The sequence below is a fragment of the Nematostella vectensis genome, chromosome 4 (genome assembly GCF_932526225.1).
Source record: "Nematostella vectensis chromosome 4, jaNemVect1.1, whole genome shotgun sequence".
NCBI classification, from domain to species: Eukaryota; Metazoa; Cnidaria; class Anthozoa; order Actiniaria; family Edwardsiidae; genus Nematostella; species Nematostella vectensis.
In genome coordinates, this window is record NC_064037.1 from 4,324,740 (window position 1) to 4,351,879 (window position 27,140).

Here is a 27,140-nt window from a genome sequence, read left to right on the forward strand (position 1 = left end):
TATTCTCGCTTGTATATTGCTTTGATAATTGTATTTTGGACTTTATTTTGGACTTTTGTGAGAACTGCTGGGCCCACCAACCTGGATTTGTCAACAAAATTGTACAGTGAACACCAATTCTTGCTCCGACCTTTGGATAATTTTAGCTATACGTGCTATTTCTCTAAACGAACAGCCTGATGAACTCAAAATTGCTGCCTGGGCTCTAGAATATGTCACTTTGCTTCCATTTTACGTTTTCTGACGCTCCTGATGCTCGTTAAACCTCGGCAAATAGAACTCTCTTTTCACATCAACAACAAAAATGTGCTTTTCTGACTTCGCATGCGCGCAACATTTCACGGGAAAAGGTTAAATTCTTCAAGATCTTAGGATAAGATTAGGGTAACCCTCGAATTACGCGCTGATTTTGTGAACGTTCATTAAGGCGCAATGTAAGGGGGGGAGGAAATTTTGGACAAAGAATTCACACAAATCACGGGCGATAAGATAAACCCTCAGTATAAGCTTGTAAAAGGTAGAGAACAAGGAACTGTAGAAAACATTTATTTCCGATTTTATTTCAGATCGAATCGATATCAAACTTAACTTACGAATCCTGTATCATGTGAACATAAATTGTTTTTGACTTTCAAAGAGGAAGGGGTGGGACTTTAGTAATTAAGAAAAACGGTCTCCGCCTAGTTCACAGTACTTCGCTTTTATTTGAGCGGACCTTCCAGTCGAGTTGGGTGGTTCTTCCAAACACCCCAAACAACCCCTTAACCTCCTTACTTCCTCACCTTCACTTTTCCAGTTGGCTTGACTCGTTGGAGATGGGATACTACATAACATATAAGACTATAGTTTCTACAGCTATTTACACTACTCTATGGGTATTTGTTTCAATAGACAGGGGCTGTGTTGGCCAGTCGACGCATTCGCCTGAAAATAGATGAATAAATCGAGTTTAACAACAAGTGTGCATAAATGGTAACGGAACTATGCCACGCAATAAATGTACTATACTAAGTATAAATTCTGTTTTTCCTTATTTAAATTCCCATTTGGCAAACCGTCTTAAATGCATTGAATTCCATTGAGCCTCCGAGAAAACCATAAAGACCATTAAAACAACACTAACATCCTCTGGGTGTATTTTCCTGGAAAGTATCTACCCTTAAATCTCTGAGTGTATGTTTATTTCTATTTATTTTATGTTATTAGCTTTGCCACTAAACATGAATAAAAAAATTACGAATATACACGACCAATGTCAGGGACACCACAACAGCTATAGGCCAATATTACATGCGGTTCCATGTTATTGTAGAGAGTCTACTAGTCCAGACCTGGGACTCTCTTTGCACTTGACATTCTGGCTCGAGTCGAGCGCAAAAATAGTCCCAGGTCTAGAATGAATGTCTACCTACCTTGTGTTTCTGTCTTGGTCTCTCAGCTTCTTCTCCATCTCTGCGTCTGTCAGCGTCTCAAGGTACGGCCCCCAGTTATCAATATCTGGGCCAGACCGCACAGGGTTATCAACCTTGGGTAGGGGAGCCTCGCTGAATGCGTACGTCTTCTGATGCCAGCTGAGTTGACCTCGAATGCTGTATGCAACTGCAGTCACGAACTCTCCGCCTAGGCCCAGATCCGAACACAGTGATAACGCGAATTGCTCGGGACTATTTTGGGGCTCTGATAAGTCCCACTCGAATTGATCCACAAGGGAGATATTACCAACATGGATGTTTAGCTGCAAAAAAGCATAGTGTTGAGCAAAACTCACAAGACCATATTTAGGGGCAAGGTTTCATTGATTCTGATATAGATAATACCAATATTCACAGATAATAGATAATACCAATATTTACCACAACTACCCATATTATACACTTTTAAAATAGCTGAGCCATGAGCTGTTTTGTTGCTGAGCCATGAGCTGTTTTGTTGTATAGCAGGGCCGTAGCAGTTCGCTGGAGGCACGTGCCTCGCCAATATTTACATAAATTATAAGGAGATGACCAGTAGGGGCGTGGCTGTGCCCCCAATATTTGTATCTTTATGCCCACCCCACCCACCCCCAAACATTGTCAGGCCTGCTAAAGCTCTGTTTACCAAAAATAATACAATTCTTACGTCAAAACAAAATCTATTTCAAGAATGAAAGAGACGTTACAAATCTGAAAATGAAATCTTCTCCGGTATCTGAGATGAAAAGGCTGTCTGTGGATTTGTGTGCGTTATGGAGTATTTTTCTACTATTTGATCGACGACTGCTGACTTCCGACGTACGACATAGTCAAGACTGGTGTACAGGGTCAGAGCCTTTGGCACCCAGGGTGGCGTTCCCTACGACTTCCAATATTTCCTTATCTTGAGTATATTTACACTTCAATGTCTGCGACCTCTTTCGGATGTAAAAAGTCCCGGCCATAGTAGATACGTCTTGTTTCCACAGGTCACCCGCGCTGATCTCCGAATCTTCGGCAACAGAAGGCAGTGGTGAAGGGTACTTTTTCTCTGGCCTTAGGGAACGACTCCGCTCTCGGCTCTTTGCCATCTCTCGTGGGCTCGGCTGTGAGGCCGTTTTCTACTTGCAGTCGCTTGACACCGGAGGAGACTTTTTCACGACACCATGATCTTGGAGCACTCGAATGTCCTTGTTCTTAGAGGATGAAATGGGGCGTTCTTCGCGCGGCTTGTAACCGGGTGTGAGGTGATTAGTCTTTTGGCGACAGCTCTCGTCCCACATGGCTTGCATCAGACGAGAGATCTTGTTCGGGGAATACTCGATCATGAACAGCGCTACATCTCTATACTCCTCTTGCTCCATCACTGGGAGTTTTCTTCCCAGTCCGCGACTGTATTCGGACTTGACTTTCACGGCGCGTGGGGACGGAAGGCTTTCTGGGTTATACAATCGGTTGATTTCATTCCCATTTTTGTCGATAACTGTTTCCTTTAATCGGTGAAGAGCGAGCTTTGGGATTTTGAATTTTTTCGAGCAACACATGGTGGAACGAACGCTTGCGTGTTACTCGAGCGGAAACTACTACACGGAGCTAATACCGGACTAACAAAGCCCTGCTAGTAATGACGCAAGACCTGTGGGCATGACGTCATTGGCAAGAGACTACTGTACATAATCTTGTGGTAGGGGGGGAGGGGGTAGTCTGTTTATAGCCGGGCCAGCTCCGCGGACTTGAAAATGGTATTGAAAATGGAATAACTATGCGAATTTTTGTGGTCATCGCGCGTGGGAAGCCTGCGTATTGATTGCCAAGCCTAAAATGACTACGTAATTTTTTTTTTGTCCGTATACTCCATTTTCTAGCTTTGCTTCGGGCAACGTTGCGTTATCCTTCAATTTGTTTTAGAGAAAGCATATACACCTTTGTTGTCTTCAGCCCATGAAAGCTCAGCGGTTGTATTCATATGGACCCAAAGGACAGGGGTATAGATTATTTCGATTAGACATAACCAAAGAGCGGATTCGTACAATTATTATTTAGATTTCGAATCCTCTTTAAAATTCAATGTCTTTGATTAAAAATTGACAAATAAGCAATTTTGTGCTTGCTCGTTTTAGTGGAGCTTAGGGGACCCTACAATACTGTTACTCACCCCTACAATACAGTAACTCACCCCTACAATACAGTAACTCACCCCTACAATACAGTAACTCACCCCTACAACACAGTAACTCACCCCTACAATACAGTAACTCACCCCTACAATACAGTAACTCACCCCTACAATACAGTAACTCACCCCTACAATACAGTAACTCACCCCTACAACACAGTAACTCACCCCTACAATACAGTAACTCACCCCTACAATACAGTAACTCGCCCCTACAATACAGTAACTCACCCCTACAATACAGTAACTCACCCCTACAACACAGTAACTCACCCCTACAACACAGTAACTCACCCCTACAATACAGTAACTCACCCCTACAACACAGTAACTCACCCCTACAACACAGTAACTCACCCCTACAATACAGTAACTCACCCCTACAATACAGTAACTCACCCCTACAATACAGTAACTCACCCCTACAACACAGTAACTCACCCCTACAATACAGTAACTCACCCCTACAATACAGTAACTCACCCCTACAATACAGTAACTCACCCCTACAATACAGTAACTCACCCCTACAATACAGTAACTCACCCCTACAATACAGTAACTCACCCCTACAATACAGTAACTCACCCCTACAACACAGTAACTCACCCCTACAATACAGTAACTCACCCCTACAACACAGTAACTCACCCCTACAATACAGTAACTCACCCCTACAATACAGTAACTCACCCCTACAACACAGTAACTCACCCCTACAATACAGTAACTCACCCCTACAACACAGTAACTCACCCCTACAATACAGTAACTCACCCCTACAATACAGTAACTCACCCCTACAACACAGTAACTCACCCCTACAATACAGTAACTCACCCCTACAATACAGTAACTCACCCCTACAATACAGTAACTCACCCCTACAATACAGTAACTCACCCCTACAATACAGTAACTCACCCCTACAATACAGTAACTCACCAACTTCTGTCCCTATCCCGAAATACAACATCGAGAATTAAGTGGTTTTAATCCGTTCTCTAACCCGAGCCAAAAAAACTTGCATGATCAATGGAAACCCTCTAATTATTCCTGTTGTGGACTTTGGAGACATTTGCACGTGTTAAATAATAAAAAAAAATGCTACAAAGAATTACTAACGAGCCTCCTTAACCTCATTTGCTCGGTCTGTACAAAGAAACATCAGACCTTGGTCTTTTCTGCACTGCATTGCCTGGTCTGATTTTTCTCGCACTTGGTTAATAAGTAGTTATTATTTTCAAATGTAAACAATAACAAGGAGTACAGTTGATCAATGTTCTTTAAAGTGACCTAAAAGCTTGCTGTAAATAGGGACTTTACCTTAATGATGATTCTCTGGTCTTTCTGCTCTGTCAGTGCGATCTCCGGCTCCACGTCATACTGCTTGACCTGTTGCCTAATAGCCTGGGCGATGGCAGGGACGAACGAGCTGGGAGGGAGGTCAAGGTCATCACAGAGGACTTCAGCAAACGTCTCTGGTGCTATCTGTGTCTCTATGTAATACGGGAATCATACAGTAGATCAGGTAACATGGTGTTTGTATAGCAAAACCCTGTATACAAGAACACCCATTTTGGGGAATAAGGCTGATTCGGTTTTATAGGGGGTGTAAAATCAAAAATAAAGTGTTGTTATCTTTACTTAAGGGGCTACTTGTTCCCTGTAAATGTACAGTAAAAGGGTGATACAGTATATAAGAACATATTTTATAGGCTAAATAAATTCCAGCCCAGAGCAATAGTGAACAAAAAATGTAGGTCTCTGACTGACCAATTTCTGTTTGGTTGGAAAATTAGCTATCCACAAGTCAACTTATTTGATTGATTTGAATGTCATTACTTCATTAAGGTAACTGTATTGTTATAATGCAAATAGAGTACATACAAAACAATCTTCCCTTGTCACTATTGATAAAAGACCAATGTTGATTAAAAGAAGTAGAATACTGTAAATGTTTTACTCACCATTTTTGTTCCAAGTGAAAGTATCTCTGAGTTTTTGTCCTTCTATATCTACATCCAGACGTATAGGGACCAAAACCTCTGGCTGGGCAGCAGCTTCGTGTATAGCACCCATGTCATGATCATCATAGCTGGCAAATATAATGATATTTAGTCCATACAGCCAAAACTCTATAATATTCCATGGATTTTTAAATCACAACGACAAATGGGAAAAAATTTCCCTGTCATGATCATCGTACAGTGATGACCGAAATTATTGCAACATTGGGCTGTGGTAACCACAGTAAAAAACATGGTAACTGCAGTCAAACCTCTGCGGCCGGACGCTCTAACCTCAGCAAAAAGTACAGTAATTAGCTGTGGTTTTCAGCCGCCTTTCAAAACCCTGATTTTACCACAGTTAAGATGTATGCACACCAAATGGAACTATGAAAAGTACAGCAGCTAGAAAATATAATGATATTTACAGTCAAAACTCTATAAGATTCCATGTTTTTTTAATCACTTAGACACATGGAAAAAATCTTCATGTCATGATCACTATATAGCTAAAAATATAATGATCTGATCAGCATTTAAAGAAATGGTTAATCCTAAATGGTTTCCTAAATTCGACTCATATTTAAAAGTCATCAACAGTTTTTTAGTTTCGTGATACTAGGATACTTAGGAAAATGTTTTAGTGCTAACTTTTTCTATTTCTGAAGTCTTTCTAGCTTGAGTCACAGGCCTACACATTTGAGCTTTTGTCTGTGGTTGTGATTGAAGTTCAAATCATTCAGTTAGTAAAGTTTGTTGTTTTGTGAGTGCAAACTGAACATCAAACAGACTTTTCTTGATATACTACTTATACTGTAAATCAAATCACTTCTATGTACATTGACCTCTTACACAAGGTTTTATGAATATAACCTTACTGAAAAAATTTTGGACATGGTTGCAACGATTTTGCTGCGGTAAATGTTGCAAAAGTTTTACTGTAGATCATACAGTCAAAACTCTATAATATTCCATGGGTTTTTGAAACACAAAGACACATGGAAAACTATATACCTATTTCAAATAAAGTTGCACTCAAGAAACCATGTATCGTCACCTGCATTGGTTCATGGGTGACGTATAAATGGACAAATCCTGGTCTGTGAAAGCCATGTCAACTTAAAAAGTAACATAAAAAAGGATTAAACAGCTTTCCAAACCTGAATTAGTTTTTATTTAGCAATAAAATGTTTTTATGGTGAGATTGATTGAATCTCACACTAATTGAAGCAGTATTTGTTTCCACTGAAATATAAATTTGATGAGTCTTATAGATAGCCTACAAAATCATCTACAGTAAAATGGGGGGGGGGGGTGAATAGGTTCGAGGATCGGCAGATTCGGCCCTGAAATGCTCACAGATTAAGGATTTTGATGATTGTTTCAGCGTTTTGGCAGATTTTGGAAATACGGCGGATCACAGATCTATTGACAATTTGGGCGCGAATTTCGGATTTTGACTGCTTTGACGGTCAAATTTTGGATTTTAAATGAATTTTAATCGATGCAATTGTTTATCTGTCAAACCATGCGGATCTAAAAATATCTGAGGATCCACAGATTTGCCCCGAAAATGTAGTGGATCGGCGGATTTACGCACCCCTATTCACACCCCCTAAAATGCAAGTCAAACCTACAGTAAAGGTCAATATTGGCAAAGTGGTCATTTTTAGCTTTATGTTTATCAAATGGAAGCTCTTTTTTGCTAGTTTTATGGCCACTATCTAGATATCCCACTTTACAAACAGTAAAATTAGTATGCACATGGCTATGACAGAAAAGTCAACAAAACAATTAGAAACCTTCTTGTTTCGTTGTTCCAAGTCTACTGTAATAGAAAAAAACTTACTGGTTTTGTACTGTTTAGAAAGACCCTGTGTGAGTTACATGCCTTGCTACCCATAACTTGGGTCACTGACATTACACCATGGAGATTACCAAGAGATTATTATAACCTACCCTCAAGTAATACATCCTATGCAGCTACCCACCTCTCTGCTGTAGTATAATCCACAAAAGAAATCTTTGTGTACAACACCCCCCCCCCCCACTCCATAGGCAGAACAATAAAATTGTGGGGGTATTTGTGTGTAACACCCCCACCCCCTTCCTAGACAAACAATGTTATGGTGGTGGCGGCGGGGGAATGTCTATGTATACCCCCCTACTTACACAACAATTTTATGGAAAATGTTTGTACTGCCTCTTTTCCCATAAGCAGTTCAGATCAGGAATGTTTGTGTATACCCCCCCCCCCCCCCCACCAACACAACAATTTTTACCAATTTTACCAAAAAGGGAATGTTTGTGTATACCCCCCCCCCCCCCCCCACCAACACAACAATTTTTACCAATTTTACCAAAAAGGGAATGTTTGTGTATACCCCCCCCCTACTTACACAACAATTTTATGGAAAAAGGTTTGTACTGCCTCTTTCACATAAGCAGTTCAGATCAGGAATGTCTATGTATACCCCCCCTACTTACACAACAATTTTATGGGGATGTTTGTACTGCCCTCCTTCCCATAAACTTGCATAAGCAGTTCAGATCAGGAATGTTTGTGTATACCCTCCCCCCCCCCCACCAACACAACAATTTTTACCAAAAAGGGAATGTTTGTGTATACCCCCCCCCCCTTTACAGTACAAATTACCATGTGGGAAACGTTCGTATTCTCTTTGGCCCCAAACGATTCCTGTTCACCGGCGTTGAGCACGGTACGGCGTCAAAGTGAAACGAGCTGCTTGGGAACAATGTCTGTGGCGTCCACGCCGTGCTGCTACGCTTAGACTTTCCGCTCGCAGCTTGTCTACTAGACTCTTGGGCTTCTAATGAGATCTTGTATTTGTCATCATTGCCTTCTAAAATCTCTTCAACCTCGAGAGCGCGTAGTAAAGTAACATTAGTCGCCAAGTTGTTGTGGCCAAAGCCGAGCGAAACAATCTTTTTACGTTCGTCTAATGTTGCCAGACGTCGCCATAATGAAGGATACTTCTTATAAAGTGATCCTCTAAACATGCGAAGAAAGTTTCCTACTTCAGACCCGATCATGTAGAATTCGCCGCCATCTTCGAGTTGAAAGGACTTCGGTTTTTGTCCGTATGTTCGAACCGCCATCTTGGATTTCTGAATGAAGACTATCCCAGCATGCAATGCAAATAGACCCGTCACCAGTCTTCGTGACCGTGTAAGAGTCGGCGTAAAAATGGTACCATTTTACCGGTAAAAAATGTGGATCTGCTCTCCAAAATACTAATAAATGTAAATGCAAAATGCTCGCATGTGGTTCCTGCATGCTCGACTTCTTGTACAGATATCTCGCACCTTTGATGAAAATTTCTCCGTTTGCTCATAAAGGGATAGACAGGAGCCATGTGTTTTTATAAGTTCTAAAATGTAAAAAAATCTCCCCAGGATATTTCTCTATCACAAATTGGTTTAAAATCAACGCCCCCAGAACTTTTTTTAGGGTATTTAGGTACTGTTTTTCCAAACAAAAACGCAATTATGATATTTCTCGATAAAGAGTTTTGAGTAGACAATGCTTGCCTACTTGATCACAGAGAGCTCAACTCTACGGCTTGAGATAAGTTTGGTTTTTTTTATTTAGTTTCGCGGTGTTGTTTATAGAAATTTTTGAGTTTCAGTTAAAAACAAATAGCAAAACCATAATATTTTTCTTTACCTTATTGGAAGAATCTTCCTTCTGAGTTTCTCCCTCTCCGTTACACTGTACTTCTTACCAGCTGAAATCTGTTGTATTCTAGACTGGTACGAAACTGCGTTCAAGTGCTGCACAGAAGAATGGATAGTTTCGCGTGAAAACGACGACACCTGAAATCGACTCGCTAAGCTCTGATTTGTCCGTTTCCCAGTAGAAAAACCTCTTTGAACAGCCAAAGCCGGCGAATCTGGGAGCCTGTCCCTGTATTTAGTTCCTGCCCCTTTAATTATTTCATCTACTTCAGAGGCTTTCACTAACATGATGTTTGAATTGGACAAACTCGTGTAACCGATGTCCAGTGAGAGGATGATTTTCCGTTCTTCTAGTGTTGGAATTCGTCGCCACAGAGAAGGAAAACGCTTGTATAAAGCTCCTTTCATAAGCCCCAAATAATGCCCAACCTCGCTACCAATCATATAAAATTCGCCTGTTGGCTCAAGCTGGAATATTTCTGGCTTTTTGCCGTTGAAAATAAATGGTTCTGCACTTTCAGTCTCCATGTTGAATGAATGGAAATGTGGCGATATACCATGATTCTCTGCGAGTGCGAATGAAGGGACTGCGGAACGCATGGAATAGAATCAAATTCCCACTGAAAAAACAATGAAAAAATTAGTCGTTTGAGTTTCATATTTAATAATACATAATATTTAATAATGCCATTACGTTCGCTTCAAGTTGTAGCCTGAGCCCTGATAAATTATATTACCAAATTTTAAAGCATTTTGTATCCAGTATTATGGTTTTAAAAATTGGAGCGCGCGCAAATAGTATTGTCTCTAATACGTCACAAAGGATAGGAATCAGAACCTAAAAATGCACATCCAAACAATCTTTGAAAAATGAAGGAGAATCTAGTATTTCCATAGAGAACGATAGAAGAGCCATGTCGGCCAAACAATACAGACTAAACGCCATCAAAGAGGCGTTTTCAGGGGGGAAAGCTTCCCAGCTATCTTTAGAGGAGTTAGAATGCGAGCGAAGAGGATACAAACTTTCGAAAACTATTCTAGGCTCAGGCGCGTATGCAAAAGTCAAACTTGCTTACGTTTCGGAGCCAAAACGTGAAAAAGATAAAAGGTTGGCAGATGACCTGGATTCAAAGGGACACAATATGGTTAGTAGAAAATAGACAATGTTCTCAGGTTAATTGTCAGTTCGTCTTGTCAATGTTATCTGTTTGTCACAGGTCGCAATAAAAGTTGTATCCAAGAAGCAAGCGCCTACTGAATACTTACAGAAATTCATGCCTCGGGAAATTGACGCACTCAACGCAACATGTCGGCACCATAACGTGGTAAAATTGCAAACTTTTTCGCTCTAATCTTAAACAAAAATAGCAAGTTTGACATGACAGTACAAATATTTAGACCGCCTACGGCAATCGTTTGTTCTTGTTTTCCAGATACAGCTTTATGAGACTTTCCATACTTGCCACAAGATTTTCTTGGTCATGGAGTACGCTGCAAAGGGGGATCTTTTGGATTATATCAATTCTCGTTGTCGGCGCTGCGTTGGTATTGGCGAAGACCTAGCAAAGAACTTCTTCCGACAGCTCACCGAGGGCATCATGCATTGTCACAAGCGTAACGTGGTCCACAGGTATTTTACAAAAAATAGTATTATGACTATGAGTTTGACACTCCTTTCACGTCGACTTTCGTTCTTATTGTGATAAAAGAAAACGTATGATGGTGGAGAAGAGTTGGCTTCAAACGGAGTACATTCTTTTGTTTATTTTCAGAGATCTCAAGTGCGAGAACGTATTGCTTGATGATAACAATGTGATCAAAATTTCAGGTTTGTAATATCCCCCTATATGCCAAAGTTCTTAATAAACCTCCAGCTTTATATCGTGCGTTTGTTTCGTAGACTTTGGCTTTGCCACGAGGTATCCCTCCAACAAGCTACTCGAAACGTTCTGCGGCTCCTATGCTTACGCTGCTCCGGAGATTCTGCAAGCTCAAAAATATGATGGAAAAAGTGCGGACATATGGAGTTTGTGAGTAGATAGTCTTCTGATTTTTATCATAGAGCCTCGTTTTGTCTACTCTTATGTACCTCGAAACTATCATTGCCATTACCAAATTATAAATGCTTCTGTATCTTATTCATTTTATTGTTTAAACTAACTGTGTGATTTGCTTGGTATAGGGGCATCATTCTATATGCGATGATGTGCGGTCGGTTACCGTTCAACGATAACTGCAGTCTTCACGCTTTAGTTGTACAGACGAAATCCAGACTGACCTTCCCAGCGCGAGGAACTTGCTCGGCCAGTACGTTGGAGATAATAATAACTCTAGCAATTTATGCCCGTTACAGCATTAGGAGGGACCCAAAATTGCGCAATATTCCAGGCACCGCTACGTTCTGGTGACCACAAGACAAATGGGACTTTTTGCGAACTGTTTTAAAGCCACCTCCCAACATGGTTATACATATAACTAGTATTGCTGGGCCAGTGTCTCGCCAGCGATGCTGACGTTGTTTGCACAGGGTCTAAGCAGCCTTCTTCGTTTTGGCAGGCCTCGAAACATCGGGGGAACGATACGGAAATATAAAGCAAATTTAATGGGTAAAATCACGCTCCTGCTGATCATTTCCTTATGTCATCTTCCTTATATGTTTTGGGAGCACATGTGCCCCCGGTGCCCCACCCCCTGCTACGGCTCTAAGAGAGGCAAGCCACACAATCCATTGCCCTTTTCCATATCAAGCACAATAAAAAGACAAATTTAAGACGGCTTCTTTACCCTAAAGAAAATGAGTGCGTAAATGTTTTCCCACAGGTTGTCAAGGCTTGATTCGCAGCATCTTGAAATGCGATCCACGGGAGAGATTCACGATGCCTCGCATTGTTACACACCCATGGCTCACGGATACAGACAAACAGGTATTTACCACATCCTTATTTATAGCTTTTTTCAGCGTCCATACTATTCTTAATAACACCTCTGGGTGATCCTTAATATCACAGGGCAAATCCACACTACCCTTATAACGACACCTGTGTAAATCCTTTATCCAGTGCTTATGACAACTTTTACGATGACTTCATTAGAGTGTCAACAACTTGAAACACTTAAGCCTGGTGCACACTAGTGAGATAACGACATAACGACATAAGCACGCGCAATCTTCGTATCTTCATCATCTTCGTATGTTCAAGTGTGAATGGTTCGACATTTTGACATTAACCCGGCATAACGACATGGACATAAGAGAAATAACATGTTTTTTTCTTATATGTCATTTTGTCCATGTCGTTATGTCGGCCTAGTGCGCGCGCCCATGTGGTTATGTCACTAGTGTTCACCAGGCATTAACACGGCACCCACATCACTCTTATAACAATACCTTTGTGCAAATGTCACCCTTCACGCGACACTGACGACAGCCTACTGCTTCAAACGAAATATGCCACAGTATCATGCTAGCATCCTACAATTCAACAATATTTCCCAACAGCAATTGGCGCGCCAAATCCCCTCACCCTACCACGCATTATACGCAACTCTTCTAGCCCATTTGACCGCAATCCACGCCATCTTGACAGTGCTGAATAACGTATGCGCATGTGCGTGCTCTGGCGAAAGCAAACACAATCGTAGTGTTGAATCGTTCGAGTAAAGGTACGAAAGGCTGATTTCAGTCGCTGTTTTGACTAACTGTACAGCATTAAAACCAGGGGAGTCATGAAAAAATTTATAGCCTTAACCTTGCGCTAGCTTTTTAGCATTCAACAAATGTAACATTTCGCCGGTAAAAATGCCGCCATTTCAAAACAAAAAGGCAATCTCTTACTCTCCGACATCACACTCATAATCATTGCAAAACATTGCTTTTATTCTATTTATTTTCCAGTATGTTTACCACCCGCAACTGATTAAGATTAAACCTGTCCATATTGTCACGCCACACGTGGTGCCGTTGCGTGATTCAAGTAAAGCACCAGAGACTCAGGTATCAGAGTCTATGCAAATGACTCAAGGCGAGGCGGAAGCTGAGCCACAGAGAGTGGCAGAAATCAAAGAGCCCAAGACTCCAGACTTTGAAGAGAATGTTCGAATAAGAACACCTGGAGGTAAGAGGGGACTATATAGGGTGTGGCGGGGGGGGGGGGGGGGAGGTATGCGAAGGGAGAGTGGGGGAGGACGCGGCGAACTATGCTATGGACGGTTAGAGGAAAGATGCAGGCAGAGTGTTGATAAGGAACAGGCGTACGGGTAATGGTGGCGTGAGAGGGATGCATGGCCAGAAATTCCAGGAAGTAAGAAGGAACCTATGTCATAAGGAGGCGTTGAGGAAGTGATGTTGTTTGACGGATAGGAGTACCTTAGTAAGAGACTTGAGCGTATAGGTAGGGAGAGATAAAGGGTAAACGTCCTAATGAACAACAGATGGTAATCGGTTTTTGGGGTCATGTAGAGGTCGAAGTTAAGGTAACAAGAAGGGTTTACTTATGCTCTCTTTCATATTTGATATCTTTTTTATCAATCTGTTCTTATCACTCCTGATTATTTTAGATCCTAAACAAGGCTGGCCTCTGAGTAGCCCTGAGCCGCAAACAATCGCCAAACTCCTCCACAAACGCGACCTAAAAACCCCAATCAGAATGACCACACCCGCCCTAGAGTCCATCCAGGGGGACGGACGCGAGAAAACGCCTTCGTCCTCCCGCTCCACCCCCTGCCCTCGCAGCTTCACTCCAACCGCACAGACTGGCAAGGTCGCAAATCGTAAGGAGCTGGCCGTCAAAGTGGCCCAGATTGTTGCTGGATCTGGGAGCGCCAACAGACCAAAGGACCTGAGCAGGGAGACTTACATCATCATGTCCCGGGCCCTGCAGGAATCTCAACAGTGTCGCCAAGCTCGTAGTGAGATGAGAGATACGAGACAACACGTGTGGAGATACGTCACCAAATTGTCGAGCAGTGGACGCCGGAGCAAAACCCCCAAGTGTAAGTATTGATATACAGATTAGTTAACGTTTATGTTACTGCTAAGCTGTATATTTATTTAACCTCAAACTTTTTTCCGCAGGCGTTTCTGCAGAACAAAAATCCAAAGAGTCTGATTTACCGCCTGTCTCACCCAAAACACAGCTCAGAGTTAACACAGTCGTGCCTACTCCTCCAACAAACGCCTCCAGACTTGGCCGCTCCGGTATCTCTCCTTGGAGACGAGTCACCCCACCATCACGAGGTAAAAGCGTCCAATCATCCCCAGTCACCCCTCCCTCGCAAGAAAAGAACCGATCAAAAACCAGGAAGAATACCCTTGGGCTAAACCCATGCACACGTAAACCGCTGACCAATAACAGAATACGTGGCCGAGTGAACAGCGAGCGAGCAGCCACGCCCAATAAACCAGTCTACAAACACGTGACCTTCATCAGCAATGGCCTCAGGCGGTCTCAAAGAGTGTGCGACTCTCTGTCTTAGCTTTATATTTGATCTAGAGTAGGAAACGTTTGTTTAAAGTAGTTAAATATAGTTAGCATGAAATTTGCGCGCTAGTTCTTAATCTTTTTCCAAATTCATGCTCTATGAATCCAAATATCTTCAAAATTACATGTTTTTCTTCCATAAAGTTGCACAACGTGAATGCGCGAAGGAGTAAAAGACTGCGCAAGAGTAGTCACTATTCCGCTGGGTGATCAGGTATAAAAAGACGTCTTGTTGGACGATTTCATAAACATGCCAATCAACATAAAGAAACTACCAATCACATGAACTCTACCGCGCACGCGCCGTTGCCTTGTAGCAAAATGTACATATCTAAGCTCTTTGTATATAATTAATAAATCCTGTTCAAAAGAGGAGTACAGGGGGACGTACAGTACTTGGTGATGAAATGGGCTCATAATATTAGCATTTGATTATGAGGAATCCACTCAGAAAAAGCAACCTTTTCTCCTTTCAACGCCGTATACCTTATTACTCGAAATGAGCTGCTTATTTGAACATTTGCGATATCCACACTCACCAAATACCAGTTTTCCCTTCTCTTTGGACCATTTTTTTTTGCTCAGGCATTACAACCCCCCTTAAGCCCTCCCTGGAACCCACGGACAAGACATTATGTATCTGCTTCCTACGCATTGGAGAGCCCATTAAGAAAAGTAAAGATAGAAAGTAAGGAAGGGTTTTCGAATCTAAAAAAATTCTGCAGAAATCCTTAGTTAATTTTCTTTTAATTCTATTTACATCTTTAAAACCATAAAGGACATTATGTATAAATACCGTCAAATAAGTTAGATCATAAATCTATTTTTGGGCGTAAACATTTTCCTAAGAACACTTAGGAGCTGGCCTGACTGTGGCTTCAGGCAACATAGTGTGTTCGGATACCAACAATCTCTGCATCACTGATGTACAAAATAACAATGTTACCATGGCAACAAGAAGAAATCTCCCATGGAAATTCTTCTCACACGCAAACACTCAAATTTTTCGCGTGAAAGATTGACTTTAGTAACTTCATAAATAGTATCAAATATATGATTGGCTTGATAGTATCAAATCTCCGATTGGCTGGGCTATGGTTATCTACTGTTCGAGGTCCAGTTCCAGCCTTTAGAGAAGAGCGCGGGTTTTCGTTTCGATCTTGCCTCGTGTTCTTTGGCTGCCGTTCGCATTTGCTTCTGGACTTGTTCGTCTATGAGGGCGGCCATGTCGTACTGCGGAAAACAGGCAGACAATTAGGTAGGGGTCACGTGACAGCACATTGAAAGAGCAGCCTGAGGTGGCGCAACGTGATAACAAATCGAATAGCGGACTGGCCGGTGGTGTCGCGTGAGCAAGGATTGGACAATCAGATTATTTTGTCATGTGAGCAAAGAGAAAATTTCCTTCTCCAGAGCCTCGAACTTGCACTGATCCCAACCCCCCCCCCTCACTTCCCTCGTCACCTCCACGATTTACACGGCTACGCCCCCATACCCGTTCCTACCTGCCACTCCTCCAGTTGTTCTGACAGCTCTATCTTCTGTTGGATTGCTTCGATAAGTTGATGATCAAGTCTTCCAGCGTCTCGCTTCAACTTTTCAAGCTCCTGGGAGATTTCGTACTCTCTGAAAAACAAAAAGGGAGTCGGAGGGGATTATATACGTCAGGGTCATTTCGACAACTATCAAAACCCTTTAATGTAGAGAAGCTTTAGAACACTTGGAGGATTGTCAACAAAGCTGCAACATATCTTAGCATCCCCTGACAGCTTAGAGGGAATGTATGTAAACCACAACACAAATCAGAAACCATTCCCGCCCAAGAGAAAATTCTTGTTTTTAAATGTGAATAAATGGATGAGCAAGGTTTTTACATTATCTATATTGATTTTAATATTTAAAGTTTTAATTCAATTGGTTCCTAGTACTTTTTAAGGACGTTTAAATACGACATTACGTGAGTGGTAGCAGAAGTTCCGAAAAATTCGATTAACGGACCAAAAACATGCGAGTTCTCGCAGTTGTCTCATGGGTATACCTTTTCAGAGCTGCCTCTTTCTCCTTGAGTGCTTGCTGGTATACCATGTCTAGGGCGAGGTCCGGGCCCTTCTCTGCCAGCAACCGGCTCTTCTCCTCCTTCAACCTGCTGATGTCTTGCTCTCGATCTCGTAGCTGCCAATCAAAAGAAATATTAGAGTAAGAGTAGAATATATATAAAAAAAATCCAGACAGAAAGCCAGACAGGAAGGTAGAAATATGGATGGTTGAACAAGCAGCAACACAGGTATCAAAATATAACGAGTTTCCAGCAAAACTCTTAGTTTTAATTTAATTAGCGAGATTGTACGAGCATTTTCACAGAAACACTTCAAATTCCATCACAAACAATTGAAAAGTCAAAGAGACAGACGTTAAATGCACTATTCAATTGATTCTGTCTAATTTCAACCGTTTTCCTTCAAACAGCGTTAAAACTTCAAGTTTCATAGTCTAGCGAGGACGGAACGTGTGCTTTAGGCCATGATGTATGCCGGCTCTCATTCGTGGTCATTCGGAATTACATCCCAGTGATGAATTTTCACGCGCGCTCATTGGTCAATACGGGTCATGTGCACATTTTCACGGGACAAATATCAGGCGATAACGTCGAGCCAAACTGGATATCTGTCCTGCGAACAGTGTAGTCAAAACTTGCTTCTCGTCTGCTCAATAACTCCTCAAACAAACACCAAGGTTTTCAACACGCTATGAGGGCACAAAAAAGGTTTGATTTTTTTATAGAATTATTATCAATATAATTTTTTTTAGAATTTATCCCTGAAACGCGAAAGAAAAGGCAATGACAAAAAACTTCACAACAGCGCGCGCTTGTGGCGTCATTCCCGTGTACGTCAGCGCGCGCGCAGAGGACATTTCAACATTGATGATTTTTGCTTCAATTTCTATTTCAGCTCTCAGCAGAACAATAAGAAAACAGCCTAATTGTAAATCCATCAGTTTTAATGCAAGTTTTGAGCTTGTAGTTTTTGTTCTAATGAAAAAAGTTGTTCCAAGGATTTCTATTTTACGCAAATGCCACTATCATTGTTCGCTATTTTAAATCTATTTTAAAATTGAGTTCTTAGCATGAAGGCAAATTTTGGGTCACCTTTTTTCCTGCCGTCGCCGCGTGACGACGCGCAAAAACAAAACACCAAATCACCAAATAGAAGTAACGATGCGCAGTGAACTGGAGCCGACTAAACGTGCCATGCTTCACAACATCATGACGTCGCATTTCGAGTGTTCAACGCCCTTGCAATCCAAAAACACTTAATAATTAATAACAGACTCCTCTAGGCAGTCTCCTGGCGCTTTACGACAACGGAATAAATTAGACTTGTCTGTAATAGAAACATTGCGGTTTTTACCTGTGCACTGAGTCTTGCTATTTCGGTGTCTTTTAGTTTTAATCTGTGTAGTGCATCGTCGATGTCATCTTTTAGTACATCGTTGTCCTTGTGGGCTTCGTAAAGTTCGCTCTTCAAGTGATTCACCTGAAAATAGAACATAAGGCACCGGAAAAAGTTAGAATATGTTTCGTCACACAAGCAATACCTTAAGGAATTTGTATTCCTAAAGATGAACCTTTAATCTTTTATTCGGATCTACAGGAATACGTAACTGCGTGTATTTGTTTAATCACTATTTTTATTGATTTCACTGTGTTGGACTTACTTCTTCAATAAGCTCATCCGTGTCGTAATCCGAATTTTTCTAAAAAAAAAAAATAGATGAAAAACGTTTCATTAGTGAAAAGTGTTCCCATCGACTTATGCCTTATTGGGGAATTATAAGAAAGACTTGGGAAGAGTGTGATTGTACGGTTGTCAGTACAGTGTGAAGTCTAGAAAGTTCGGTGTTGAAGTCCGGAGTGGAATGTGGGAAAATTATCTGAAATTAAATTCCAGGAACATAACAGTGTGTTAATGATGGATGTACTGGAGATAACGTGAAACCTACCCTTTGTGTTGCGTGTAGAAGGTCTGTGATAACGTCCTTAAAGGTACCCACAAAAGAGGTGAGACACCCATGTCGGACATTCCGCGAGTCCACGGGATCAGTGTCGAGCGATGATAAAGTCTCGGACGAGCCTCGCAATCCCTCGTAGAACTCCACAAGTTCGTTGTGGACTGCAGCAATCTCCTGACGTAACTAAATGGAGGCGAGACAATGTACGAGATTATGTAGATTGACTGATTACAGTAGACGAACGCAACAAACAACAACAGGAGGGGTCATACGTTGCGACCTCTTCCTCCTTAAAAAGCCAGTCACAACTTAATAAAAACACTATTTTCATCATTGGAAGACAAATTATGTGACGAAATCGCAAAATAACCATCTTAAAAGGAAGTTGTATACTTCATCTACCAAACTCCAGTCAAAAATATCGCAAAAACAAATATCTCAAAACAGCCGATGAAAATGGATACTTTCTTACACTCGGATATTTTGCTAGCGACATGTAGAGCATCTTTAATAAGGAATAGTGTCGCTGTTTCCTTTGAAGGGTAGTCAACTAATTTTGAGTTCACTAAGGAACCAACTATTTAAAACGCGTTTCTTTTCTGTAAATCTTAGCCTCCCTCCTCCACTTGGCATCAACTGACATTTCACATAAAAAGGCATCAAAATGGATCTTGCCAAACTCGAGTTTTCAATGCTAGGCCCAGCAATATTTGATTATTTGTACAATATGCGACATGGTGCGACATGGTGCGACATGGTGCGACATGGTGCGACATGGTGCCTTGGTGCTGGAAGTAAAACGTGGCAAAGCATTTCAAGACTTCTTGGATCGAGTATCGATATTAACCTAGATTAAGATAACCAAGTGGAAACAAAAACTCTATAAATTTATAAAAAATAAAACATATTTGTTAAAATAGTTGTTAAACCAGCCTTTTTGTTTTGAAATGGCGGCTTTTCACCGGAGAACTGGCACATTTTGCGAATGCTAAGAGAACTAGCGCAAAGCTAAGGCTTTAGTATTCTAAATGGCTCCCTCATTATCAGTCACCTTTTGTACAGTATGGTTTTGATGCTGTACAGTAAGTCAAAACAGTGACTGATGTCAGCCGTCCATGCCTTTGCTCGAACGATTCAACACTACGATTGTGCTTGTTTTATGTGCATCCGTTATTCATCACTGTCATGTTTCGACACGGAATGTGAATGCAGCATAAGAGTTCACATGACCTGATTCGCCCCCTTTACCCCTTAGACAAAACAAGTTTTGTTACCTCCGCGTTGACGATCTCCTCTCTTTCAAGCTGCTCGTACACGCTCATTGCCTTGGAAACTGGGCCATCCTCTACGTCATCATCATAGTCCAGGTCCTCGCGGTCGCTCTCCTCCGAGTCCAGACTGAGAGACTGGCGCTGGCGCTTGTTAGAGCCCAAGCCTCCCACGCCGATAGAGGACGAAGTGGCTAGGGGTCTGGGATTACCGTGTAGACTGGGGAAAGGTCTCAGATGGGAACTTGACTCCTGTGCATATATGAATTTATTTAAAATCTTATTTCATTTGGGGGTCGAACAGTTAATTAAGAAAAAATTGAATAAATATAACTACTACGCGATGAGTAAAAGCTAAAGGAATCGGCCCTACAACTACAACGCATAAAGACCGCATTCGGTCAGATAATTCTGATAAGTTGTGTGTACTACGGCAAGTTTTACCTGTTTAACTGGTTTGCCGCTTGGCGAGAGCCCGAGCTTGGTGCAAAGTGACACGTCATTATCGAGCATCGAGAGCGAGATATCGGAAAGTTCCGAAAAAAGCGAACCGCGAGACGTCTGGTCCAGGGACGCCTGGAACAAAAAACCCACTTGCAATGGAGCAATGGTTTACTCAACAACCAGCCATAAAAATAGGGACGGAATATGTCCTAAACATCAAGGCCTGGTTCATATAAAGCAGGTTATCGCTAATCCAGAAATGAATTTAACGATCAGGGCATTTGACTAGATAAGAATCTAACCCTGGTTTAGTGTTAAACTGCTTTCTAGGAACCCAGCCCAGCCATCTTCTTTCATGGCTCTAACCCTAAGAGATAAAGTACTACGAACAAGAACATTTACAGTTCTCATGAATTTTGCTGCGGTCCATATGACACCGCGATCGAGCACATCTCACATCTTGTCATTTTTCTGAGTATCTTTTAGAGTGGTTCAGTTATTATTGAATAGGATGATCCATTCATGAGACCCCTAAGGAATAGCAGTCTTTGAACACTCCTTTATGGGTAGCAGTGATTAAGGGAATTTTATACCCTAAAAGATAGGACGATCACCTCTGTCCATTTTTATGGATACCCCCCCCCCCCCCCCACACACACACACACACACGGGTCTGTACCCTTAGCTCAGTCACGCGTTTTTCGTGGTCAGCGGTTAATTTAAGTCTCGCAATGAGAGAGTCATGGAAGCTAGCATGAAAATATGTTATTTGATGAAGTTTGACATTCAGTATATGAGATTGAAAATTATTGCATCTAATTGACGAATTTCTATAAGAAATTATATCAGATTATAAAAAAGCTAAAAATGAAGTGACATCAAAATAATCGTCAGCAACGGGCGTGACACCCGCGTCGAAGAAAGGGAACTACACTCTAATGGGCTCAATATTGTATTATCGGGAATATGAAACGCTTGAGAGGGCAAATAAGCTTAAAAAGCCGACATCAGTATGCCGCTTGCGTAAGAATGACGTCATCGCTAATGGCGACATGAATCATTTGAATAATGCCCATTGGGCTTGAATCCTGGCCAAAACTTTAAATCCTCAGGAAGTTCCAGCTGTCACTTTCCGTGCCTTAACAAGCAATCAATTCAAGCTTAATAAGAGTTTTAGGAGGGAAGAGCACGCAAACATAAAATAACGGAGAAGAAGACCCTTCAAGTATTTTCCTCGTCAACCTTACCTGCATTTTCAATTCATCTAGTTGATTAAGCAAGTCCAGGTTGCTTTCTCTACTTTCAGCGAGCTTCTCCTCGATGTCATTTAACTAAAAAAATAAATGAAATTGGTAGGTGGGCTCTTTTAAAAGAGAGTGAAGATGTGTATGTTCAAAAACAATTAATGACAGGTTACACAATTAATGACAGGTTACACAATTAATAAAACTTGAATAAGAGGAGTTATTTTTATTTTTTTTCAACAGTGTTTGATTAAGATATTTCTAGTTAAATGTTTTGTATTTTGATATACTTGTTCTTTTCAGCACAAGTAGTGGGTGTTGGTTAAATAACTATTATTCTATTCCTTGTGTCGCTTTTTGTGTGAAATTCTAGTACCAGTCTATTGTCATAATAAACTGCTTCATATACGCTTAATGTTCTTTTAATCATCCATTTGTTTAGACCACTATATTTCAGTTCAAAATCCTTCCTTGTCTTCCAGCTAATTAAAATGATCTTTACAATCCATTTTTTGAAGAACAATGGAATCTGCTGCAGTAGCGGATCAAGGGGGAAGGTTTAGGTTTAACCCCCTCCCCGTTTGGGCTACCAGTAAGCCATATGTAACAAAAAAACATTATCCCCCCCCCCCCCTTGTCACTAAGCCAAACTCCCACTTTAGCGAAAAGCTTGGTCCGCCCCTGTGCTGTAAGAAAACCTGTTCAGAGGACACCATCACTAAGGACAATATTTTTGGTACAAATAAAAAAGTTCTATGTATTATCTTACTTACCTGACTTTTAGCATCAGCACTGTCCTTTTGCATTAATTGATTGCTCTCTTTTAGCCCTTCCACTTCCTTGGTTAGGTTTTCCTTTGCAATGGCTAATGTTTCAACCATTTTCTGGAGGAAATCTTTCTCTTCTTCAAGTCTTGATAGCTAGGTAGAACAGCAATGCATGAAGCCCTTGATTGACTTTTAACCAGCTGTTTTCCCCATACTTTACTATTTGTTTTGACCTTGATAAATGGGGAGTAATTCCTAAATTTTGTGTGGGAGAGGGGAACGGTGAGAGGGGAGGGGGGAGGGGGAAATTTTCCCAGGGATTTGATAGATAACAATTATTTACCTTTTCCCTGAGTTCTTCAATTTCCAGCAGTCGACCATCCTCAATGCTAATAGATCTAGAAAATTGTTGTTTTCTCAAATTGCTAAGTTCTTTGACAAGATCCTCTTGATCACTTTTTACCTACAAAAGTTTCAAAGTGAACAATACGTCAAAGGTGTAAAATAGAGTCAAAGCACTTTATGCTGCATGTTTTTTAGGACAACGAATAAGGTAAAAATACCCAAATGCACTACATTTAAGCTGACACACAAATAGAGAAATGAGTAACAGTGTGGAGTTTATTGAAGGCAGAGCATGAGGGAGGGGGGGGGGGGGTGCTCCCTCTTCCTTCTCCCACTGCCTCCCATCCCCCAAAGTTTATTTTGTTTGCACACAACAGGCCTTCCATATCTTGATTTTCTATATTTACAAATATATATATATTTACTGTTCCAAGTGTAACATATAATCTTATTCATATCTAACCCCTAATATGTAACTATAAATAAGATATTAATTTAGAAGCATTTCAACTAGGAGGATTTTCAGGTGAAAGTAACAATTGTTCTATTTGATGATTTGGTTTTGGATCTCCTAACAGCTCCAGATGCCTGCGGAGGGGAACAAGTCCCATCCTATAATTGCAGAATATTTCTTTTTCAAGTTTGCACCAATATTGTGGCCTACTTTGCAGAAAAAATTGACCTCCACACCCAAATGTCTTCCACCCCCACCCCACCCCTCACAAGACAAGTAATTTTCTCTTTCTATCAACTATAGTAATAGTCTGATAAACATCAGTACAATGTTAAATAGAAAGCATTTCACGGCCAATATACCCAGCGTGGGGGAAACACTTGAGTCTGTCGACCAATACTAGAAAGGCATCATCTAAATACAGGAGGAGCAATTAAATATTGTAAACATTTTCTGATTTGGCAGATATGATAATGCCTCTAACCAGAATACCTGCCGACGCTGTAACCATTCTACACCTCAAAAATTCATCTTAAATACACTGAGCCGAATATTTGTACAATAGGGGGATATAGTTAGGAAATAGCTGGAATTTATTTTTGAATTTTTGAGAGAATAAAAATTGTATTTTGTTTTACAGCTGAGTAAACAGGCCAAGGACTTCAAAACGAAATAAAATCTTTGTTAGGCGTTTAAGGCGTACTAATTCTAGCTTTTTTCATGAGTATGCAAGATTTTTTTCATGTTTGGCTAAAACGACTTTGAAGACTTATGCTTCTAATTGTTCATCTATTATGCAACTCTGAAACATCGATATTGTATTTAATCGCAATAAAAATGTTTGTAAAGAAAAACTTGACATTAAAACGAAAGAAACCCAGGTAAAAGCTAAAACAGCTCATCTAATACCGTCCTTACATTTGAAATAACTTTGAGACAAAAATAAAGTGAGTTTCTATTGTTCGCCAAGAACTATATAATACGGCGCACAGCCACAACGACAATAATAAAGAAACCACCAACAAGTACTCTATGCGGTTTTCGCTGATTTAGAATAATAGGGAATCCATAATTTCAGAGCAGTGACTACTAGATCAAAGAAGCTTTTCACTGACGAATATAGGTTATTCCGTGGATGCCCGTATACGAATATATCGAATATTGTTGCCCGCACGCGCTAAACTTCGAAGGTCATATTACAGCGGATTGAGTTTCAGCTATTACCTCATGTCTAAAAGAGCTAAATCCATTTAGACAAGATGGTTTCCGGTCTACACAATTTAGAAAGCAACATTGGTTTGTACCAGCGAGCTATAAGAAGACATTTACTTTTATAAGAAAGCATTTTTGAAAGGCTTGCGGCCAGTATCTCTTGGAATAAACATAATAATGTGATTATAAAACTACGTAATTTCGAGTGTTTTACCTTTGCGAGTTCGTTGTGAAGTTGTTGGTTTTCCTCTGTGAGACCAACAAATGTAAGTCTTTTTGATCTAGAGTCTGTGACAGAGGCTGTTTTAACAGAGTTAAGTTCGTTTCGAAGAGCATGAATATCAGCTTGCAACTCTTGTACCCTCAACTCATGCGAGCCATCAATCCTCTCGAGCCTCAATTTTAATTCGTGTTTTTCTTGCTCTAGTTGCTGTCAAACACAACATAATTGAGAAATATCAGGGTAAAAGTATTAAACGATATTTATGCTAAAGTAATTTACTGTTAAAATATCCAAGATAACAACACTTCATTGCAATTAAAAGAAGACTTCATCACTCACTTCGACTCTTTGAGAAAATTCCTCCTGTAGTTTTTCATATTTTTGCGATAGCTCTTCGTTTTTCTCTAAAAGGGCCTTTCCTAACTCAGCAGCTAGTAATAGATCCTTTTCTTTTTGAGCAAGCTCAGCATAAACGTCGCTGTCGTTCGTCTCTTCTTCGCTGCATCGTGCAAAATCTTCATCCTCCAAAAACTTCTCCTCCAAATCATCCAAATTGAACCTGAAGTCGCTCATTCCCGCCGCGTTTTTTTCTTCGATGATACCTTCGTCGTGCTCGTCAGTTTCATATTCACTCATAGCCAATGTGTATAAGTCATTCTTTGTAGTCTTCATTTGGGTTTTTAACTCCGGGAATGCGCCATTTTTTCATTCAATGTCGATCACCAGAAATCGACAAGTGCAATCGACTTTGAGGGAATTGCTTGTATCCTAGTGATTCGAGTTTTGAAAGCTGTACAAAATTTTAATATTCATGCGGCTTTTATGTTATTCAAATAAGGGGCTCTACCTCTTCACAACCAATCGGAAGGCAGAACATCTTTTTTTTCCGCATAACAATTGACAGCCTATTTTCGAAGAGTTTTCGTAAACGCAAATATAATGACGTCACAGGAAGAAAGCTCCAAGGAGCACACCAGGAAAAAAATGTTTGAGAAAAATAAATCAGACGCCATTTTCTTTTAATCTTTTTGTTTTTGCAAAGAGGGCGAGAAAACGCGTTTATACGGTGCAAAAACGGCGGGTTTTAATTTTGACTTTTACACATTCACATGACAAATGTTATTGTCATGTGAATGTGTAAAAATCAAAATAACCCCCCCCCCCCTTTCTAGCAGCAAAAAAAACAAAAAAACAGCTAATGTATGAGACATTAGCAAATCGTTATTTCTTCAATCTTCAATAGATATCTCAACCTACATTTAAAATCCACATCTCCCATCCATTTTTTTTACCGCGGATTTTCATCTTTGTTTTTATTAGACCCACCTATGCCGCACACACAGGCGGAAGTATCTTACCAAGGAAGAGTGATGTACGGGACTAATTTGGGCTGCGATCCTTTTGACCTTTCGAGAAGCGGTGCTTCTTGGCACGCAGGAATAGCGAGACAGCTAATAATCTTTTGTAGCACTTTTCTTAATCCGTTAGCATGTTATTTCTAATTTATTTTCCTATAAACGCAAGGGCCAGTCTATTTGTATTTTTTTTTTCAAACGCGGCGTATACTGTATACACTTATTGCATTAAAAGAGCCATGCCAAATATAAACTTTTCTTATCAATTTCTAGGAAAAATAAGGCCTTAAGTTAAACATACTTCCGTATAATATAATATGAACTTCTTGCGCCTCTAATTAAAGCAGTCTTACGTTTTTATTAGCGTGTAACCGGAAATAGAAAGGAAATATTAGTTGCGAGTTATCTGCTTTTCCAGTGGAGGCACGATGTACCTTTTTAAGAGCCTACCTGTAGGCTTTTATAGTTTTCCGGCACGAAAACACAGGATTTGCATATCACGGCCGTCTCCTCCCCCTATTCTTTAAGGTGCAAATTCAATCGACAAGATTGAGAAGAACACAGTGAGATCTTGACATACTGTTTTTCTAGGGTCTTCAAACTTGTAATTTCCTGTTTCAAATGCTCTGGTCAATAATCATCTCGAACAAAATTTTGTTCTAGAGGAAAAAAAAGTATTTCAATATTCTCATTAAAGAAGAATATTCTGCTTCCTATCTGCATCTCGCAACCACTTGCAACCCCGAATTTCCAACTTTTTTTGTCTTTTTAGGGGCATGGGGACGAGAATTAGACTTCCCTTGCATGGTCGTTGGGTTTCCTGTGGTGAGTAAGAGTTGTGACGTCACGCCATATTTGGACCTGACTTCTTCGTGAACATCTGAACATACTTAGTCGTGAACATACTTAGTCGTGATTACAGTCTACATATTACATAATATAGCTATCTAGCTTCAAAAGGTACTATAATATATATCTATTCATATAAGGTACTATAAAACA

At 40.7% G+C, this 27,140-nt stretch overlaps 3 protein-coding genes across 4 annotated transcripts; 1 reads left to right on the top strand and 2 right to left on the bottom strand.

The window, feature by feature from the left end:
- Window positions 1-540: 540 nt before the first annotated feature.
- LOC116618655 (SWI/SNF-related matrix-associated actin-dependent regulator of chromatin subfamily B member 1) lies at window positions 541-9,887 on the bottom strand. Of its 2 annotated transcripts, none has more exons than XM_032382620.2 (5): window positions 9,325-9,887; window positions 5,598-5,725; window positions 4,954-5,126; window positions 1,413-1,735; window positions 541-924 (listed from the first exon to the last, which is right to left on the bottom strand). In XM_032382620.2, the coding sequence occupies exons 1-5, from the start codon at window positions 9,861-9,863 to the stop codon at window positions 885-887; spliced, it is 1,203 nt and encodes a 400-aa protein (XP_032238511.2). In that variant the 5' UTR covers window positions 9,864-9,887; the 3' UTR covers window positions 541-884. The 2 variants fall into 2 exon arrangements, with proteins under 2 accessions (XP_032238511.2, XP_032238512.2); XM_032382621.2 differs by lacking the exon at window positions 9,325-9,887 and adding an exon at window positions 8,293-8,781.
- A 287-nt stretch (window positions 9,888-10,174) lies between these two features.
- On the top strand, window positions 10,175-15,190 carry LOC5513082 (testis-specific serine/threonine-protein kinase 1). The gene is made up of 10 exons (XM_001633361.3): window positions 10,175-10,480; window positions 10,553-10,660; window positions 10,769-10,965; window positions 11,108-11,163; window positions 11,236-11,365; window positions 11,518-11,642; window positions 12,156-12,259; window positions 13,231-13,450; window positions 13,893-14,327; window positions 14,410-15,190. Exons 1-10 carry the CDS (start codon window positions 10,250-10,252, stop codon window positions 14,808-14,810), a joined length of 2,007 nt encoding a protein of 668 aa, XP_001633411.3. The 5' UTR covers window positions 10,175-10,249; the 3' UTR covers window positions 14,811-15,190.
- A 355-nt stretch (window positions 15,191-15,545) lies between these two features.
- Window positions 15,546-25,639, bottom strand: LOC5513081 (BICD family-like cargo adapter 1). The gene is made up of 13 exons (XM_048726395.1): window positions 25,123-25,639; window positions 24,775-24,990; window positions 22,893-23,012; window positions 22,556-22,702; window positions 21,786-21,869; window positions 20,539-20,670; window positions 20,101-20,346; window positions 18,818-19,009; window positions 18,533-18,571; window positions 18,226-18,351; window positions 16,854-16,987; window positions 16,321-16,441; window positions 15,546-16,048 (listed from the first exon to the last, which is right to left on the bottom strand). The coding sequence occupies exons 1-13, from the start codon at window positions 25,453-25,455 to the stop codon at window positions 15,914-15,916; spliced, it is 2,025 nt and encodes a 674-aa protein (XP_048582352.1). The 5' UTR covers window positions 25,456-25,639; the 3' UTR covers window positions 15,546-15,913.
- Window positions 25,640-27,140: the final 1,501 nt, after the last annotated feature.